Source organism: Saccoglossus kowalevskii, chromosome 20 (genome assembly GCF_978046115.1).
Source record: "Saccoglossus kowalevskii chromosome 20, keSacKowa6.1, whole genome shotgun sequence".
NCBI lineage: Eukaryota > Metazoa > Hemichordata > Enteropneusta > Harrimaniidae > Saccoglossus > Saccoglossus kowalevskii.
Genome location: NC_140660.1, coordinates 11815938 through 11836716, shown reverse-complemented (window position 1 = coordinate 11836716; position 20779 = coordinate 11815938). Strand labels below are relative to the sequence as shown.

General features: G+C 39.0%; 1 protein-coding gene across 1 annotated transcript in view; it reads left to right on the top strand.

Moving 5' to 3' along the window:
- The window catches only part of LOC146729999 (corticotropin-releasing hormone-binding protein-like), a 56608-nt gene extending 38463 nt beyond the window's left edge, over positions 1-18145 (top strand). Inside the window, exons 2-8 of the mRNA XM_085494285.1 lie at positions 8781-8838; positions 10239-10408; positions 13688-13889; positions 14162-14316; positions 15739-16003; positions 17367-17505; positions 18006-18145. Of these exons, the coding sequence (XP_085350411.1) occupies positions 8781-8838; positions 10239-10408; positions 13688-13889; positions 14162-14316; positions 15739-16003; positions 17367-17485 (969 nt within the window). The 3' untranslated portion in view covers positions 17486-17505; positions 18006-18145. The remainder of the gene's footprint in view (positions 1-8780; positions 8839-10238; positions 10409-13687; positions 13890-14161; positions 14317-15738; positions 16004-17366; positions 17506-18005) is intronic.
- Positions 18146-20779: the final 2634 nt, after the last annotated feature.

Genomic DNA, 20779 nt, shown 5'->3' with positions numbered 1-20779 from the left:
TTTTGTTTGTTTTATTTTATTAATAACAATCTTTTTTATTAATGCAAGGTCAGGCTACAAGTCAGGTTCAGACAAATCAGAAATGTACAAGATAATATATTAGTAATATATTGAAACATATTCTTGATTATATTAAATTTAAAGAGGAAGTCAAGCCAAACAACACAATGACCTCCAAAGAAAAAGCTCCACAAATGTAGGAGAATGCAATTTACAGTTCTGTTGAATATCTAGAGATAGAATAGTGATATAAAAAAATGGAAATTGCATTCTCATACATTTGTGGAGCTTTTTCTTTGGAGGTCATTGTGTTGTTTGGCTTGACTTCCCCTTCAACCCCACTATTAAACTATAACGTAATGATGACGTGTTCAATATACAGGCTAATATACTACCATAGATAAGAGATTTCCCAAGGTATAGATGCTTTCATTTTAGTCTTACTGTAGAATACTTTATTTTCGCTTGGAATTTATTTTCTCTATTTTCGTTGAAGGGATGATTCCGTGAAAATAAAATCCAGCGAATATACTTTTTTTCTATATTTCACATTAAACTCATCAAAAATCAGTGAAACTAAATTCTATACAAAAAGCCTTTTCAGCGAAAATTAATTCCAGCCAAAAATAAAGTATTCCACAGTATTTCAAAGACGGCATCTATTTTTAAAATGCCTTTGCCGCAAAACAGTGATATATTTTTGGAACATAGAAAATGCATTTCAAATGTTGGACGATATTGCTATTTCATTTACAACAACACAAAACATATTATTCTTATGATTACGTACTGTGTTGTAATTATTATGTTCTTATTACTTATAATAAATGCATTTTATGATAAAGTTGCAAATGATGCGTGATTTGTCATATGTTACATGCATATGCTAATTACATGCTAATTGTCTGAGAAATATATACGTATACCTTAAAGCGGAATATATATATATATACGTATACCTAAGCTTAAAGCGGAAGTTATATAGTTATTATCATTGACTCAACAGTACGTTAGAGTTCACAGGTTACAGGTTCACAAGTTCACATCTGATGTACCTTATATGTGTAAGATTTTATTACTCCAACACTGCCATTAACAATATTATCAATAATAATAATAATAATAATAATAATAGTAACTTGAATCGTATATGTGTCTGTAATTGTGATTACTTAGGTCACAGTCTCTCTATAGAGGGATAGAGGGACTGTGCTTAGGTGTTCGCCTCTACATGTATGGCATCAGCAGCATGACAAACAAGGACTATGTCATCACTTGTTAATTTACGTGTACCAAAGCTTAAAGCGGAAGAGTCATCAACTGTGCGCGCGCAGGGATTGAGTCCCAAGCGACGATAACAACACATGCTAAAAACGCAAAGGCCCAGGCGCTTGTTTGTAAACAATGACACGCTATGACCATCTGACGCATGCGCAGGTGACGGCTCCATCGCTTTAATGATGAGTATATCACATCAACATTATTAATATTTTCCAAAAAAGTCAAGATACTTTATGAGTGCAACCTGATTGGTTTTCTGAAATCAAACTGTTTCACGATTGAACTATGATTATTGATCTTGAATTTGTCACCCGCAACTTCAGCTAAATTCCAAAACATCCGGTACCGATTCAGTCGACAAGGACAGATTTAACCTAGCAAGTGATTGAGAAATCGCCGGAGCTGATAGTTTTAGTCATTTTTTTCGCTAATGACAATAATACCAGTGGTTCTGTTACTAGACAAGTACAGAGTGTCCAAATTTGTTCTGACTGGGGTCTAACTCTAAACCTAAATCAAAACACAGATAATTGTTTTTCGCAGGGGTGGTTATCTAAAACAAGGTGAAAAATGGTTCTATCAGTCGCGATCATGAAATTAAAATCGTCCCTCAGTACAAGTATCTTGGTGTATTATTTTCCTCCAGATTAAGTTGGAATCCGACTAAATTAAACCAATCAGCACAGGGTAAAAAAGCAATGTTTCAACTTAAAGTATTGATTCGAAAACTTGGTGGTATGACCACATCTGATTCATTCAAATTATTTGATTCCATCATTGTGCCAATCTTATTATATGGTAGTGAAATCTGGGGTTACGAGAACGCTCCTCAAATTGAACAAGTTCAGAATCAATTTTGTAAATTTCTACTCGGTGTGAGTAATAACTCAAGCGATTTATCAGCTGTTGGCGAATGTGGTCGTTTTCCTCTCTATGTTATTTACTAGTACTTTAAAAGACGCATTAGCTACTGGCTGAGATTATTACAAATGGACGGTAATAGATATCCTCATAAATGTTATTTAATGTTAAAAAGATTATCCGACCAACGTGTTATAACGTCGGTAAATTGGGCTTTTAATGTAAAAATGTTGCTATTTAGCTTTGGATTCGGTCATGTATGGCTGAACCAAGGTGTAGGCTCGAAAAGTGTTTCTTGCACAGTTCACACAAAGAATTAAAGATTGTGCGCAACAAGTATGGCACGACGACACTGCTTCTTCCCCCAAACTCCGTTTCTATCTCGATTTTAAGTCGTCACTTGAACAAGAAAAATACTTGTCTTGCATCCATGTTTTCAAATTCAGAGCTGCATTGTCAAGGTTACGTTGTTCTTCTGACAATTTGCATATTGAAAAGGGAAGACATGTAAATGTCCCCCTCGATAATAGATTGTGTAAATACTGTGTTGAACGAAATCAACTTTATGTTGAAGACGAATATCATTTTATAGCTATTTGCCATCGTTATCAACGTAATAGAGCAGAATTTTTACCTGTATGGCTCCGCACCAACCCCACTTACAACAAATTTATCTCGCTCATGAGTTCAAGAAACGATGTAATTTTAAATCAGTTAGCGAGTTATGTTTATTTCGCCATGAAAAGCAGAACTTAAATGATTTTTGTTTTCTCTATTGTTACAATTGTTAAGTGAAACTGTATTTGCTCTTTGGGCCAATGGCCTTTTGCTTTGTAATAAATATACACACAATACAGAGTGTTCTGACGCTGTTGGCACTTCCTTAAAGCGGGAGGGTCGTGACCAACGCACGCGCGGCAATTGAGTCCTAAGCGCTGATAATAAGCTTGTACCGCAAAGGCATATGGGTAGACGCTTGTTTTTAAACAATGACTCGCTATGGCCATCTGACGCATGCGCAAGTGACGACTCCCCCGCTTTAAATACGTCATAGGAAACATGTATGTTTTTCTATTGCAAACGGGAATAATACCAACTTTCACAAAGATCGTCTTTATGACGATGGTCAAATTGACATGTTTTGTAATCAGCAAGAATCAGGCTCGAGGGACTGCAATAAATGACGTGGATTAAACTGTTTCCCTGAATAGTAGTTGTGTGAAACCCGTTACATTCTTCATATTATTCCAACCAGGTGATCTGATTGCGTTGGCGTTCTCAGTTTTTAAAGAATGGGATGTTTCCTGTTGATTCAAACCTTCGTTATAGAAAACTCCGCTTTTTAATTTCATTTAATATCATCGTCATTTAAACCTGCTTTTCTCTCAGTGAAATCAGAATAATTTTCTACACGTTTTTTTTTTCTCCAAATCTTACATAAAACAGTAAAATGTTCATACCATAGTGGACCGATATTAGCTATATATATATATATATATATATATATATATATATATATATATATATATATATATATATATATATATATATATATATATATATATATATTATATCATGAAAACGCAATCCTATTTTAATTTGAACACCATACGGTTGCCATAGGACGGTATGATTGTACGTCAGTGTGCTTTTTTAAATACATTTCGAAATGGTGGCTGATACAAAGGGGTGCCCCGCTGAACGCACGACACAAGACGGTCGACCTATTTCCTGTATTGATAAACTGGGCATATTACAAGTTTAAATATTTAACCTTAAGCTCAGCAAGTAGTAAAACTAGTTTAAAGTGTGGGGGGGTCGTCACCTGCGCAGGCGCGGGAATTGAGTCCCAAGCGACGATAACAACACACGCTAAAAACGCAAAGGCTCATGCTTGTTTGTAAACAACGACACTCTATGACCATCTGACGCATGCGCAGGTGACGATTCCCCCGCTCTTAAGTGAGAAATTGATTGATGGCGTATATATTGCCAAATTGAAAAAAAAGAACACAATTCATATTCACACTTATACTAGTTAGACGATGCATTGTTATTTTATTAACAACCTTTGTAATATTTTCCGAAATGTGGTTGAATCGGTTTTCCTAGAACTGTCAGCAGCGTTGTGTTATGCTATCATTAGGGAGTAGCGTGATATCTGCTTTTCAAGTTTCGGCCTTCAGTTCTCTATGTGGATTGTAGTTGAATTGCAACGTATGCTCGCATCTATTCACTTTTTTTCCTCAGTCCAACTCGCGCAACAGTTTTTCTTATATCGAAATGTATTAGCATTAGATTCAAATGACGTCACCGGATATTACGTCATGTGAGTGATTATTCATGAAAAGATGTTTGATTTTGCTCCCGAAAAAAAAATCAGTTAACAAAAACAAAACAAAAAAACGTCAGACGTCATTATTGATTAACTTTTGTGACGTTGAAATGATTTCTCAAGGATTTTTTTCGGGTAATGAACATTACATTGGTTCACAATCAACAAATCTCCGCAAATCACTCCAAAGTGATGCATTGTGGGTTGAAATTGTCATTATCGTCTGCCCACGTTGTCATTATTCGATCCCTTTCGTGCTCACGGTAATTCCGTCAATTCTATTTTCAATAAAAATCGCGATCGTGACTGTCGCCGTTCATGCAACCAATTTGAGCTTTCTACTTAGACTGTACCCAATAATACACAGTAATCATTCTCCGTCTCAGCGTCTCAGATTTCAGAGAGTATTAGTCAGTCAAGATACCCTAGGCGTATTTTTATAACTTACTTTTTAGTACAATTTTTTTTTTCAAATTACGCATAATTGTGGCTATTATTTTAGCAACTGATTATACAACATACAATAATCCACACGAAAACGCAGATAGTTGACGCCCTCAAGCGCTCAGATGATTGCGAGTCATTGCTGCAATTAGGCGGTATATTGTTTATGTGTTTTGTTTTTTTGGGCAAAATGCCCAGAATTCCAAGTAATATATGTAATATAGTATCTGCTCTGTGAAATATATGATTTCTGAGCCATGACCTACTAAACCAGAGTTCGTTGAACTGAAAACAAGACATTGTGTTCATAGTGTGTTACTAACAACAAAAAGTGCCAGTGTATGAAATCCAATCTGTGTGCTGATTTGTCACTTCAAATTTAATTAATTAAGGTAATTTAGTTAAGTTCTGGTTTCAGTTTGTAATTTAACTTTAAATGAGAAGACTCTTTGTTCAAATTCGTCCAAAAACATGTAATCTATTCCAAGATCAGTACTTTGTTTTGACCACTACTCAAAGAGATTTTTATGGATTTGAGAAACAATTCTTATTGTTTGTTCGTAGAACATAGATATCCATAACTGTTATATGGTAACCATTTTTTCATATATATTATTCGTTATTGATTCGTATTGTATTCACTTTGAGCCACAGTAATTGTGTTTGCCTTTGATATTACATGGTGTTATGATTTGAGGCTATGATGTTTAGTTTAGTCATTTGCATAATGACATTGATACATTGTCATGGAACATCTAGTGAGTAGTTAGACCCAGTTCCAGGCCTAGCAGTTAAGCAATAAACACCTTAGTTACAAGTGCTCCTTTCCAGTGCGTTACTAGTATTCTCCTCCCGGATTTGGTGACTTATACCTCAGACTAGTAATACTAGTCTGAGCTTATACTCACTTGGTTCACTCTACCTTGAGAAGTCTGTTCTCAGTTTACACATGTGTTCCCATGGTGAATTAACACAACCTTGACTGCTTCATGTCATTTTAGTAATCAAGCTTATTTGTGCAAACGTACGAGTGAACACGCATCTAAAGTAAACACAACTGGGGCTTTTTGACATGGTTTGAGTCCTTGGCAGTCGTTATAAGCTTTACCTGACAAGGTCGCTGAACAGTCGCTGTCTTCAATAAGACAGTGGGTGGTCTGGATTAAATGCACAGACACAACAGATTGAACTCAGCTCTGGGCCGCCATCTTGGATGTAATGACCTCCGTTTAAAAGTGCTTCCGGGTTAACACATAATAAGGCTCTTTAATGTACTAATGTGAACCCACTGATGGGTTAATACACTACAGTCGCGTGAGTTTCTCCCTCCGGGTCTGATGCCGTTCGGCCGGCGAGGGCGCGACTCACGCCTACATGTCAGGTTATTATAAGCTTTGACATCATGGAATTCTTTAGTAGTTTCAAGCTGACGCTCTATGATACATGTTTTTCGGGGGGGGGGGTCTTTGCTGTAGAATACCGCTGTCAATTTACCCCGTAACCGCGCAGTGTAAATAAACCCTACTAGATTGGTTATGGCGAATTCTGTCTTATCCAATCACAAACGTTGTATGTTCTTTTGTTTGTCGTTGCTATGGACAGTGTTTGAAACAAGGCAGGTAACTTTAAAAAATTGTCTGCCCTGGTAAAAAACAAACTACCAGCCCTGTTCATGTTTTCAATATTTCATTTATTTTCAATCGTTTTACTACATTTCATTCAATCAGTGTCAGAATCAAAATCAGATGCAAAATCCAGCTCTGAAAGGTTCGGGTCAACTGGAACTTCCGCATATTGTGAGTGTTCGAAATCACGCACAGTGTGAGATTTTGCTAAAGTCACGCGTCGTTCATGGATTGTTGTTGTTTATATCTGTTTTACAAGTTTTACAAATAGTCTCTGGGTACATAATTTTGACAATCATACATCCATGGACATTTTGTGATTTTTATAAAAAGTAACGTTTTATTTTTTCAATAAATCTACCCGACCACATGGCTAGTAACTTTTCACCAGTCCGACTGAATAGTTACCCATGCCGGGTGTACGGTCAATCAGTAATTCAAAACAACTGCAATAGAGTTACCAACATTTCATTTTAATTCAAAAGGTTTTGAACTTTTGTGTTTATTCGTCATGTAGATAACCAAGCACAATAAAAATTGGGGAAATTGGAGCAGAAATCAGAGCAATGGTAGTGGCGTTGCTTCGCGTCGTGAGAGTGAACCAATCAGAGAGTGGGATTTGAAACCGAAAAAAAGAAGAACAAATCACGTCCAAAGTCCTTCAAATGAGAGACTGTGCTATATCCTTATCATCGTCCTGATCGAGCGTGACATCACCGGTCTGCATGTCTCATTGCAGTTCGCGGCAATCGCTTGATTTCGCCATGTATGCAACAGCAGTCCCGCCGCGTCGCGTCGCGTCTCGTCGCATCCTGTCGCGTCGTGTCGCGTCGCAGACGCTGGGGCGCGACATGCTTTGGGTAACTGGTATTGCTTGGCGCGTTGCCTCGTTTAAACCGGTCTTTATGTGGCTTTAGTACAATACACATTCTATATATACCAGCATTTAGTGTTTGTTAATAAATTTAATTTAAATCAAACGTTAGATCACAAGGCAGAACGATTCACTGTGGAGCGTAGCTGTGAGTCCATAGACTTACTTGTGTCGGTCTTTAGTGATATTTTAATTAGTCATTTCTGATGTATTTTGCGTCATTAAATTTGTTATTTCCAGATATTAGTATTGTTACCGACACGGAAGAGCTATGGTTATTCTCCTAGACTTGCGTAAAATAAACATGCGAAGCCAAATGGCATCGCAATTAAAGCACCATATTTCCTCGCATCATATCATCGAAGCTAACACCAATTGATAATATATTTATTAAACTCTCATCAAAAGCTACACCGTAACAAAGAACATTTGTGTGGTGTTTTTGTTGCCTGGGATTCAGTGCTCTGAAACACATATAACTCCGGTGGTAGCCATTTTCTTCAGATCAATTTCCCGTTAACTAACTTGTTTGGATACTCCCCTGAAGTGAACTACTTGTCGCCGCCTACTTCAGATACATGCGTAGTGCCCGCAGTTTTTTTTTTTTTAGAGAAATGTACAAATAAATGTCTTTCCATGCATCTAGGATGCAGGAAAAATAGACAACAACAGTAAATACCACGAAGTCCACAGCACAAATACTAATAGTAGCAGACGACCATTTCCTGGCGTTTTATCTGTTCCACTTTCTATGGGAAGTTAATACAGTGACGTCATTTAGCCGAGTAATGTTGTCCTCGTTCGACCTCAAGAAAATGGCTGTCACTAGAATTGCGTACGGTTTAGCGAGCTAAATACCGGTGGAAACAAACTTCAAACAGATAAATTTTGACACGGTTTTCTCGCTGGTGAGTGTTTAATAAACACACTATCGATTGGTGATAGTTTCTGTTCTGTTTTGTATGAAAATGGTGTACACAAATGACTAAAATACCATCAGAAATACTAAGGGCCGACACAATACTTAATACATTCCTGTAAAATGATTGCTTTTCATTCAACATAGCAAGAAATTATTTCCCATAATGCATTGCATGTATGCGCAGTAACAAGCTCAGTGATTAAACTATGTGTTTTGCTCGACCAGAAAAAAAAAAGAATGTTACATATTCATACATTTGTCCAATGCATGTAGCTTGAATCTGAATCATACCTAGGGTCACGCGAAATGCGAGACTTCAAACAAATCACAGATATGATGAAAGATATGCACAGAAATAGTGACAAATGACCTGATCCTAAATGATGCTAGTTATTTTTTATTTTATTTTACGGTGATGTTGCTTTTTTTTGTCAACAGGATCTTCTGCTGTCAAGAAGAGCAATTTCTGGCAAAACACGGACAGGAAATAAACTAGGTAAACTGGCTTTAAAGGGCCGTGGTCGTCGCGCAGCGCGTGTTCGAATTTCATGTAAATAAACAATGTATTTTACACGCGTTGAGTACGTCTCTATGAGTTCCATATCGAACAGGACGCAGCACGACGGACGCCGCCCTTTCAACCATATCCACGCCCGGCGTACAGGTAGTAATAGAATAATAAATGAATGCAACGAATTTACCAAAATTTAATTAGAAGGGCGGCCATCTTGACTCCTTGGACATTGTTCGTATCCGGGAGGATTCAAGATGGCCACCCCGTGTGATAAATATGTATTATACCACCACTTGTAAGTCAGCTGACTGTGAATGACTACGTATCATACGTCCTGAAAATTGACTATGAAAGTACTTCACATATCATACGTTGAAGAGGTCATGGATATCAGAAGAACACTATTTCTGCACGTTTGAGTCAATGACAAACTGTTTATAAGACAATTTTTAAAAAGTTGTCTAAGGAAGCATAGTTTATATTGATTCACCTTCCAAATATCTGAACGAAACTATATTATACCTTGACGTCACAAAATGGCCGCCACGATCTCGCTGTGTGCGAGAAAGCAACGATGTTTGTTTTGTCCCACGATTAGTGTCCCATTCCTTCTCATTGTCGCGTCTATTGTGTCAATGCCGCGGTAACATAGGACTGGCGAACATTGGAAGTGATGACGAGACAAATGAGACACTATTTGACGTGCCGTGAGGCTCTCTCGATGGCAGCGGCCATCTTTTCAAATACCATGATAATGCATTGTGGGTGATTGAAACGTCGACAATAGGACGTACTGTGAAACATTTATTTTATGCCAGCATGTTATTTTAGCTAATTTAGAAAATCGACAATTTCGCTAATAAAGATGTTTCTATTTTTTAAAAGGCGATGGTCGTCGCGCATGTGCGACATTTGTGTCAATAAACATTGCTTTTCCCACAATCCAACGCGCTCTTCTAATGGGAATCACGAGTGTGAGATTTTGATCTGGGCGCAATATACACAAACTACTGTCGATGAATCTTTCGATACCTTCCAAACACCAAAGAAATTACTTGGTAACGTCTTAGTTTGTACTCGCTGGTCTGCGCAATCTTTGTTCATGAGACTCATATCTCGCGCATGCGTGGCATGCGACGACCACCGCCCTTTAAAGTTTGGTCTCGCAATGAGATTGTTGACTCTCCAGCTGAATTAAGATTCTGTTATTTCTGCCAAATTCACTAAAATTACACATTCTCGTTCTCATCATATTTTACAATATTCCATTCATAACTACGAAAATTAAACAAAACAAAATGGCGGCTCCCAACCTCCCGATCGACTATAATCATTCGCTTTAGCTTGGACATTTATTATCTTATTTTGCCTGCTTTCTTCAGGATGTTTTGATGTTATCGGTGAAGATGGTGAATACTTTTACGAATCGGATGGCATTACAAATGAATGTGTTATATTTTTGATGGCGGAGCCCGATGAAGTCATCACGGTTGATCACCTTCATGTTGACAGAGAGGTCCGCTGCGACCCGGAAGGAAACCAGTGGGTGATGGTATGTGGTTATTATTTTCTGCTACTATACTATGATACTATACACAATTAGAGTCGTGCGGGTAACATTGTAAAAAATGTCAGTGTTTCCCATGATTCATTGCAGATGACCTGATGTAGCAACCAACCAAAATGCGCGTCTTGTACACCATTTGTTACGACCAAACTGCCTAAGGTTGTACAAGAGTAAAGAACTTAAACAGGAAGAAATTACACGCACAGTAAAGCGTAGTCATTCGTTAAATTTAGTTTAAACTATGAAGTCAATAAAACTATGAGTTATACATTTGTATTGAACAAGAATTCATGTTTTGAGCAACATACGCAGACCATAACGGCAGTTTCAAACAAATGTTGTATACCGTTTATAAATGGCGGCAGTCGTCGCGCCACGCATGAGCAAGATACCAGTATATAGGTCTCATATAAACAAAGATGGCGACTTTAGCTGTTGCGCAGATCAACGAGTACAAACTGAGACGTTTCCAAGGTAATTAGGTATTTTTAGGTGATTGGGAGTTATCGAAAGAGTCATCGGCGGTAATCAGTGCAGGTCAAACCTCATACTTGTGATTTCCATTAGAAGAGTGCATTGGATTATGGGAAAATCGATGTTTATCAACACACATGTCGCACATGCGCATCGCGACGATACCGCCCTTTAAATGGCATTTTCCGTGCATAGAGGGACGTATAAAAAAGTAGAGATGTGAACTTTAAGAAAACAACAAACACACACACACCTTGTAGGGACTCGGTCTCTAATGTAACCATGGGAAAAAGGGGAAGGAAAAGAAAGTAAAACGAGGTCATTTCATTGTATTGAAGTCATGTGACCAGTTCGACATCGTACGTGCTACCTTGGGCAAAAAAAACACACAGAAGAACGCCGATTTGTGTATTTGCAAACGCCAATTAAAAACGTTTTCGACATTTATCCGAATAGGTACATCATTATAAATCAACCTGGTGGCAAACTACCCCGATTATGAATATACGGCACGTAAACAGAAGCACGCGCAGTACACACAGTGCTCGTTTTTGATAGATTTGGTACATTTAGGTAATCAATTAAAGTACGTATTTTCTCTACAAATCACGAACTCTTCGAGAAATGTGAACTGTTTCTGTATTCTGCCACGTCGGAAATGAAATAAAACTATAAATATGTAATGGCTCAGCCGAGTCACAGTCGCCGCCGCACTACGTGCGTTCGAACTTCGTGTAAACAAATCTTGTATTTACACGCGTTGTATCCGTCGAGTGGGACCCACATTGAGCACGACGCATTGCGGCGTCTGTCTCTTTAAAAGGCAATAGCAATATCACAAAATATTTCGGGGTGATTTCACAGTTACAGAGGATTTCGCGCTAACACCTCCATTTCGCGATTTTTTGTATTTTACTTGAACTACAAAAACAAATTAATCGCCCCGACTGCGCCAGTCTAGCCTAATCTGTACTCCCTTCAGTACACCACAGAAGAAGAAAAAAACGCGGGAAAAGGTCATTTTTAGAGCAGCCTTACTGGTGTTACGATGTTAACAAAAATCTGTGTGGCAATTAGCACATGCAATTGTATGTAGAACTTGGAATTTACATAAATAGCAGCAAATAAATTGTCTGAGTCAAACTAAAGGCAGCCATACTGTGACGTGCTGTGACTGTTCAGTCGACCACGAACTTTGGAAATACTGGACGAAAAGAAAAATCTGTGTTGCATGTACAATTAGCACATGCAATCGTGTGTAGAAATTACATAAATAGCAGCAAATAAATTGTCTGAGTCGAACTAAAGGCAGCCATACTGTGACGTGCTGTGACTGTTCAGTCGATTACAAACTTTGGAAATACTGGCCAAAAACAAAAATCTGTGTGGCACGTACAATTAGCATATGCAATCGTGTGTAGAAATTACATAAATAGCAGCAAATAAATTGTCTGAGTCGAACTAAAGGCAGCCATACTGTGACGTGCTCTAACTGTCCAGTCGATCACGAACTTCGGAAATACTGGCCAAAAACAAAAATCTGTGTGGCACGTACAATTAGCACATGTAATTGTGTGTAGAAATTACATAAATAGCAGCAAATAAATTGTCTGAGTCGAACTAAAGGCAGCCATACTGTGACGTGCTCTAACTGTTCAGTCGAACTAAAGGCAGCCATACTGTGACGTGATACAACTGTTCAGTCGATCACGAGCTTCGAAAATACTGGACGAAAAAACACACACATTTTTATTTTTTTTCATTTTTTGTGGTATGGTATTTAACAAATCAATGTAATTTTTTTACCAAAAGCAGCTGAAAGAAACGAGTAAAATATAAAAGAAAATCGTTTATTAATGTGTCTGTATTTTAATCAAAAACAATATGGTTGTTTTGGAGGCTAGTTTTGTCATGAATTAATTATTCAAGTTTCTAAGTTTGTAAATAGTGGTAATTGCACTTTCCAGCAATTCGTACGATGATGATAAGAATGAAAGCTACGCAACAACAACAACACAGACCACTGATAAAAGAATAGTTGTAAGAAGTAAAATGAAGAAAAAAATGCATCTTGTTTGCCTCTTTTGAGTAGCATTATAGTATATTAAGGGTTCACTTGACCTTTGTAGGGGGGGAAACAATCAGATGAACTGATTGAATCATAACAATCTATAAATTTAAGAACAACCCTTACGTACATAAGAATCTACCGACCTTGGTCACACGATTGGCGCAATTTATTTTATGTTTCCGTTGCCCTAGCGACGTTGCGGTTTTGAGTGTAGCAAGCAAAGGTCTCTTCGGAGTAGATGGTCATGTCATTTGTGTCGGTGGATTGTCGGCCGCATTTTATAATTTAAGAACAAAACTTGTCAAATTAGGCACTACAACTCGGTTGTTATGCAACATTGCATCACCTTTCAATGGGTTATCCCGTTATGGAGAGCGCGTGGAATGCCGGGAGAAGTGAAACCTGTTCTAATGCGCCTCGGTCACGGTGTTGTTCATTCTCCACACAGAGGGCGCTCGCTCCCAACATGCTTCACGCTCACAAACTGGGAGCGAGCGCCCTCTGTGCGGAGAGTGATGTTGTTAGAACGGGCGTCATTTACGTAATGTTTCGGCCGTCCGCTACTATCTCAAACACCGCCATGGACCGTGCTATGGCAAAATTGGGTAGCCGTGTAACATATTAGATGTAAAATGTAAAGTGCGACGTCTTATAGCAATGGTCTTGCAAGCGGCAATCATAATAACGATAACGATATTTTTTATTTTTTATTCTGACAGTTCATCGATGGTTGGGTGTTTAAAGGAGAAATGTACCCGAGGGAGGAAGGCCGCCACTTGTACGAGCGGGTGTTCAACACTGACTGCTTTCAGACAATCTTAACGCGACGTTCTTCGCAGAATATTGCGGAGTTGAACTTCAAAATTACCACACCTGGCAAAGGATTCAGGTTCCAGTTTAAAAAAGATAAAGCAGGGCGAGGTATGAAACGTGTTTGCACGACCTTATGAACAGAAAACAGTTGCGTTTGATGAGTCATTGAAGCGCGGGAGTTGTCACCTGCGCATGCGTCAGATGACCATAGCGTGTCATTGTTTACCAACAAGCGTCTACCCATGGGCCTTTGCGCTTTAGTGCGTGTTGTTATCATCACTTGGGACTCAATTCTCTCGTGTGCGCAGGCGACGACCCTCCCGCTTTAAATGGGTGTTTTTGTTACGTAGCTAACTACTTTTTTTTTTCCATCGCCGCAGTTTGTGATGCCGTCATAACCCTACAACAGTCTGGGAGGTACACGATAAAAAACTATGGAAGAAAAGTTAACTGTAGTCTGTCCATCATGGCGCCAGTGAATATCCTCGTCACCGACATGAGAGTCGGTTATTCTCATTCAAAAAACACCGTCGAGGTAAGAGAATTTACGTGTAATACTGTGATTGGTTCAGCAGTGATCACATGACCCAGTGTGCAGCATCATGGGAGATTTTTCTTTTTTTCTGAAAAGTATAAATTTGAATATATTCATTACGTGGTTTACATATTTGTTTTGTCCGGAGTGAATGTAGAACGAGTATTTGCAACTATAAATTGTTTAAAACTAAAACTTATTGCATTGTTTTCTCCAATTCATTTGTATTTACACACGGCGACCCACTTCAAACAAATCAATCGCTGATCGCTGTTGATGATTGCTGGTTGTGTTATTATTATTATATTCGCTATTGAATCCCGGCGTTGTCGGAGAGGGCAGTATTTACATTCAGTCGTCCGCTGCCCACCCAAACAAAAATCAACTTTTAAGTAATTCTGGACAACCCAATTTATATATGTTGGCGATCTTGTTACACTGTTCAAGGGAGTCTCAACAACTATTCCAAAGTACCGTTTTCTGAAACTTTTCGGCCTTTGTTTTCACCGTGGTGGTTGCCAGGCGGTAAAAATGCCCGGATGTCCGCGCGAGATTACGCAGCAAATCGATGCGCTAGCATACTATATATGCAAGATGGCAAGACCATGGACAGCCGGACTTTTTTTTTTATCTCAGACCTTCTGATCACAGATAACGATTAATTTTGTGAGATGAAGTGTTATGTGGTTTGAAAAATGTGTTTACCGCGTAATTTCACGGTCTCCCATGAGGGGGGGCTGTAAATTACCGCCAATGTAGTGTTTATCCCAACAGCCACGTATCCTCGGGGGCGGAGCTACGTCACAAGACGTTCCACGTTGCTACGATGCGCACCACTGTACATGCATTTCTATGGGCTCTGTGAGCGCTGTTGTGGAACGACGGTCGAATCGGTGAAAATTCGAGAAAACAACTTGAACACAAACTCAACTTTGAAGTAATCCCGAACAACCAAATTTATATATGTTACACACGTAGGGCTAATCTTGTTACACTGTTCAGAAGAGTCTCAACAATCATCCCAAAGTACCGTTTTCTGCGAGTTTTTGGCCTTTGTTTTCACCGCCGCGGGTTGCCAGGAGGTGAAAATGCCCGGATGTCCGCCCCCGAGGATAAGTCGTCGAGCCCCTGTGTCAAACACAAACTACTAGTATTATTGGCCTTTGAATCTCGATAAAATATCTTGCTAAAGTTGTCAATTAAAGGGCGGTGGTCGTCGCGCAGCGCGTGTTCGAATTACATGTAAACAAATAATGTGTTTTACATGCGTTGTATACGTCGCTATGAGTCCCATATCGAACAGGACGCGGCGCGACGACCACCGCCCTTTAAGCTTCTCATTTGGCGCAATTTGGTTAAATTCATGTGTAAAATCGCCGTGGATCCAATGCCGTTATTATATATGCCCCTTTTATTCTACAGTGCGATCGACACACAGACTATGTCGAGCTCTTGGACAGAGTCAGCTTCGAAAAGAACAAGCTAAAAACAGTCAGTACAATTTGTGGAAAGTCTGACATGCAGGTCATGTCTGAAGGCAACCTTGAGATGGCGTGGCACAATGTCTGCGTGCCGAGAAAACCGGGTAGTAACACGATCACCCACCATGCTTCATACAACTCACGTCGATCACCGGCTGGTCAGCTTTACTCGGAGAGACTGTCGACTGATTACATATGCACGGAACGTAAGTTAACAATTTCCATAGCGTATCGTTGATGGTGCTGTTTTGTGTTTATATACTTGTATATATCGACCGAATCGGGCGGTACAATAGACCATTTTCCGTTCACTGCGAGAATCACGCGTTATGCGTGAAATCGAACGTAAAAACAGGACAAACAAAGGTCATAGCGTCGTAGTGGCGTCAAACATCGCGTGGGATTCGACAAACGCGAAGTATTTTGGAGGACATTTCCATGCTTAATAATGTGCTGTCCACATTTGATGATAGGCAATTTTGATTAAGTAAGAGTATTCGGAAGCAATATTCCTCTGTCGAAGATCGGCCGGTCGATGTGAGTTACGAAATAAAGAAATTCTAGTTCAAAATCAAATCGTTCGATTTTTGCGGCAGACGTTCGACGCGCGTTTTTCATACATCTCGCGAGATCTCGCAATTGTACGGAAAATCCCCTATTGCAAACAACAGATACCGTTAAGAACGTCATGAACGAGACTATCTATACTTATCTAATCTAATATGCATGAGCATATTGAGGTCATTTGAGTATTGTTTTAATTTAGTTTCTGCTTAAAACAAACCATTCTTACATAACATGCATTTTATTTTCATACATTCGTCCGTGACATTAATCAAAGCAGGGGAGTCGTCACATACGCATGCGCCAGGTGGCCATAGCCTGTCATTCCCGCGCGTGCGCAGGTGACGACGCTCCCGCTTCAAAAAAGGACTGTATTTACTAGGCAATACGTTATGACATGAATCACGAACATGTGTCTATTAAAGGGTGGTGGTCGTCGCGCCGCGCATTTAATTAGGTAATTTCTTTGGTGATTGATGGTATCGAAAAAATAACCGGCGGTAATTAGTGCACGCCGCACCAAGGTCGAAACTTGTACACTAGAACATGCGGTGCAACGACCACCGCCCTCTCTGGTCTATGGTCGAAGTTCGTCGAGCCTGATATTGTCGGCGAGAGTTATTCCGCCTGCGCCGACGGATTCATTCGGATGTTGTTTGCGTGGGCTCTAAAGTTTGGAATTGCTATATGGTTTATGACAGACTAAAAATCACCTTTTGGGGGACTATGTGTCGGTAACGCTCCCGCGTCACGGTCCCTACCACTTTTCAGAATGTGACAGCAGAGGCGCCGGCGCAAAGTGCGAAGTGTTCAGTTAGGGGGAATGCACTTTTACATTGACGTCATCGCCGCGCTGTATTGTGAGATATATTACTACGCGTAACAACGGTTTTAGAGAGGCCGACGAATAAAAGTCACACCATTGGCAGTAAGCTCTCTCCCAAACATTGTTACAAATATTTAATCATTTAAATTCGCCTTTTTAACACATTTCTTTTTTTTTAGGTGAGTATTTAAATGTGGCTTTATCCTGCCTTAACGTCGTCATACGTCTAGTGTCAAGTGGTAACTATGACAACGAGATTTCATTCGAATTCAGTGATATAGAGTCGAGCTGTCATTAGAAAAAGTTCATATAATACTGGTAAGATACCGTGGTTGTTGGCGGTGCCTGGCGGTAGTTCAGAGTGCTAGCGTGTGCATCGTGCCATTCGCCGGACGCCACTCCACTAACGCCTAGATACGAAAATAGATTAATGCAAACGTCACATTATGAGATACCGTGAGCGTCTTGAGTAACGTAGTACTTTGTGTTTATTTGAATATTTCCCATAAGCACCCACTTTCAGACGATTGGCTACGTTCATTTTAATGCAACCAATCACGTCCGCTTACAGTCAATAGCTGACCAAGAATATGACAATACAAGTATCGTAACTAGGCGACAGTGAAGTAGTATATAGCGAATGACGTATAACTCTACAATACATACAATAAGTATGTAAATAATAATACCTTAGATCAGACGTAATATTTATATCCTAGATTGTCGAGAACTGAATGAAAAATTACTATATTGTCTCTGAATGGCCAATTAGTACATGAATTTTATCATCGTTCCATTTTTTTTTTTTTTTTTTTCAGATGGCCGTAATACATAGCTAAATGCCGTGAAGTGACCAAGTACTAGTATTAGAATAATTTTTAGAGAGTTTTATTAAAACACGTTATCATCTTAGGCAATAATGATTTATTTTTCTCTGTGACAAATGTTGTAATTTTTTTTCTTCAGTTGTACTTCTTGTTACATTTCATTTGTAGTATAAATCACGCCCTCTGGCGGCAGAAGGAGTCTGTGATAGACAACTACTTGGTATATGGATTATAGCAAATCCAAAGAAAAACAGTATTTTTATTGACGGACGACCTCAGATCAAAAACAATATTGACGCCCTCAGCGGCGTCTTTGCGTTCACTTACGCCACAGAATCTACTTGTCACTAGAGGGCGTCATACGACTTGTAGAAGTGTGTGTACAATCCGTGTCTCAACCAGTTAGTTTATACAGAATTTGTATTACCTACATAATCGCCATAAAATACGTAGTATTACTGAATAATTAATACCAGCAGTAATTTTAAACTTTACAGACATGCGCAGTTGGTCTACCAGCGCGATCTTGCAAGAGATTATTGTATTTTGAAAAATTCAGTTATATATGTGATTCAATGTGCTCTTTCAAATAAAAATTCTCGCATGAATAATACTTATTTTTAGACTGGCAGTATGCTCTGTTGTGTTTTCGATAGCCTTAAAGCGCGGTGGTCGTTGCGCAGCGCGTGTTCGAATTTCATGTAAATAAACGATGTATTTTACACGCGTTGTATACGTCGCTATGAGTCCCATATCGAACAGGACGCGGCGCGACGACTGCCGCCCTTTAATTTCTTGTCACTCTTTGTCGTGCAGGCTTGTATCTCTTTTCGTGCAGGCCCAACTTCAGAATAGCCTGATATGGTATCGTGAGTGCCGATGAGGGCGCCACTCACGCCTACATGTCAAGCTAACATCAGAACAAACGCCGTTGATGGCAGTAACCAACCGGAAATACGTCAATACACGTATGGCGAACGTTGAGTGTTCGCCAGCAGTGTACTATTAGGAATAGTGTGCACTTTTTAGAATCAGAACTTCAGAACCACAGAGGACATTTATTTTCAGAGCCTCAGAAGTAAGTGCGCCATCTACCACCGGAAGTTGCTAAATGAGTTACATCAAATTTCACTCACGCTGCAAATGGGTCGACGCACTGTGAGGTCAACGGTAAGGAAATTAACTGTGACCCTGGACTTTCAAATAAATGATTGACCGGTTGAAGCAAGTAAAAGAATATTAAATTGGTAATTCTGCTAATTGAATTTTTAAAACAAACCATTCTTACATAGCATGCGTTTTATTTTCATACATTCGTCCGTGACCATTGACACTCAGATCGCCGCAAACCAACCGAATAGCGCCACCTGTGTTGACACAATGGTCGTGACATTATTTATACCGGGGGAGTCGTCACATGCGCATGCGTCAGCTGGCCATAGTGTGTCATTGTTTACAAACAAGCGTCTACCCATGAGCCTTTGCGTTTTTAGCGTGTGTTGTTATCGTCGTTCGGGACTTACTAGTAATTCCCGCGCGTGCGCAGGTAACGACCCTCTCGCTTTAATATTGAATGCAATGGTCTGATTTGTGTATACATTCAAAACATCGTTCAGCGTGCTTTAATTAGGCAAATAGCGTCACAAGATGGGCTGAGAGGGCGTACGTATGTTTTGTTGATTTTCTAAATGCCGTTTAAAACGCGGTGGTCGTCGCGCAGCGCGTGTTCGAATTTCATGTAAATAAACAATGTATTTTACACGCGTTGTATACGTCGCTATGAGTCTCATATCGAACAGGACGCGGTGCGACGACTGCCGCCCTTTAATGTAAGACTACGGGCTTACGAACCGGGGGGGGGGGGAGCAATACATAGAACTTGGGGACGTGCCCTTGAAATGGGTCTCGTTTTTTTGATTTTAGGTATAAGTATATGTCAAGATAGGTACAAATATCGGTAATATTTTTCCGATTTGGTATACTTATGGGTCTGTATACGAGCGAATATCTCCATCTCAGATCCCGGCTTCAGATCCATATATACATCAACCCGGAAATTAAACAAGGCAATCAACATTTAAATGGAGATTTAACACGGAATGGAAGAGGGCGCATAGTCCTCAGTGAAACCTGTTGGCTTACTTGTGCTTTTATTGGAGATGCTCTTCTAATAGAGCAAATACGGTAACTGTTTTATTTGGAATAAACAGTGATGACAGAAATGGTACTTTGGTATAGATTTTGCTACTATCCAGGTATAAAAATGGTCACACTTTTGAGCACTCAGGGGCACCTCCCTACCCAGCTATGTATCAACTGTCCCGGGCTCTCTAATAATAATAATAATAATAATAATAATAATAATAATAATAATAATAATAATAATAATAATAATAATAATAATAATAATAATAATAATAATAATAATAATAATAATAATAATAATAATAATAATAATAATAATAAGTATTTACCGGCCCATATACAAACATATCAAACCAACGGGTACAAGTAGAATATGATAATTGTTTTTAGTATTATATATTTGGAATCCGCATTTCCTATTATTCATCGCGAATTAGCGATTTAAGACATAACAAATCATTCGTTGTGTGTGTAAGTCAAGCATATTTTATATACGTATAATCTTTCAGATCTTCTAATAAACCACGTTGAACATTGCGATAAAGACTTTCCGTTTTCGACATTGTGAAATACAGTATTTTGACCAAATAAAATCATATTTATTAAAGCAGAGGTACATT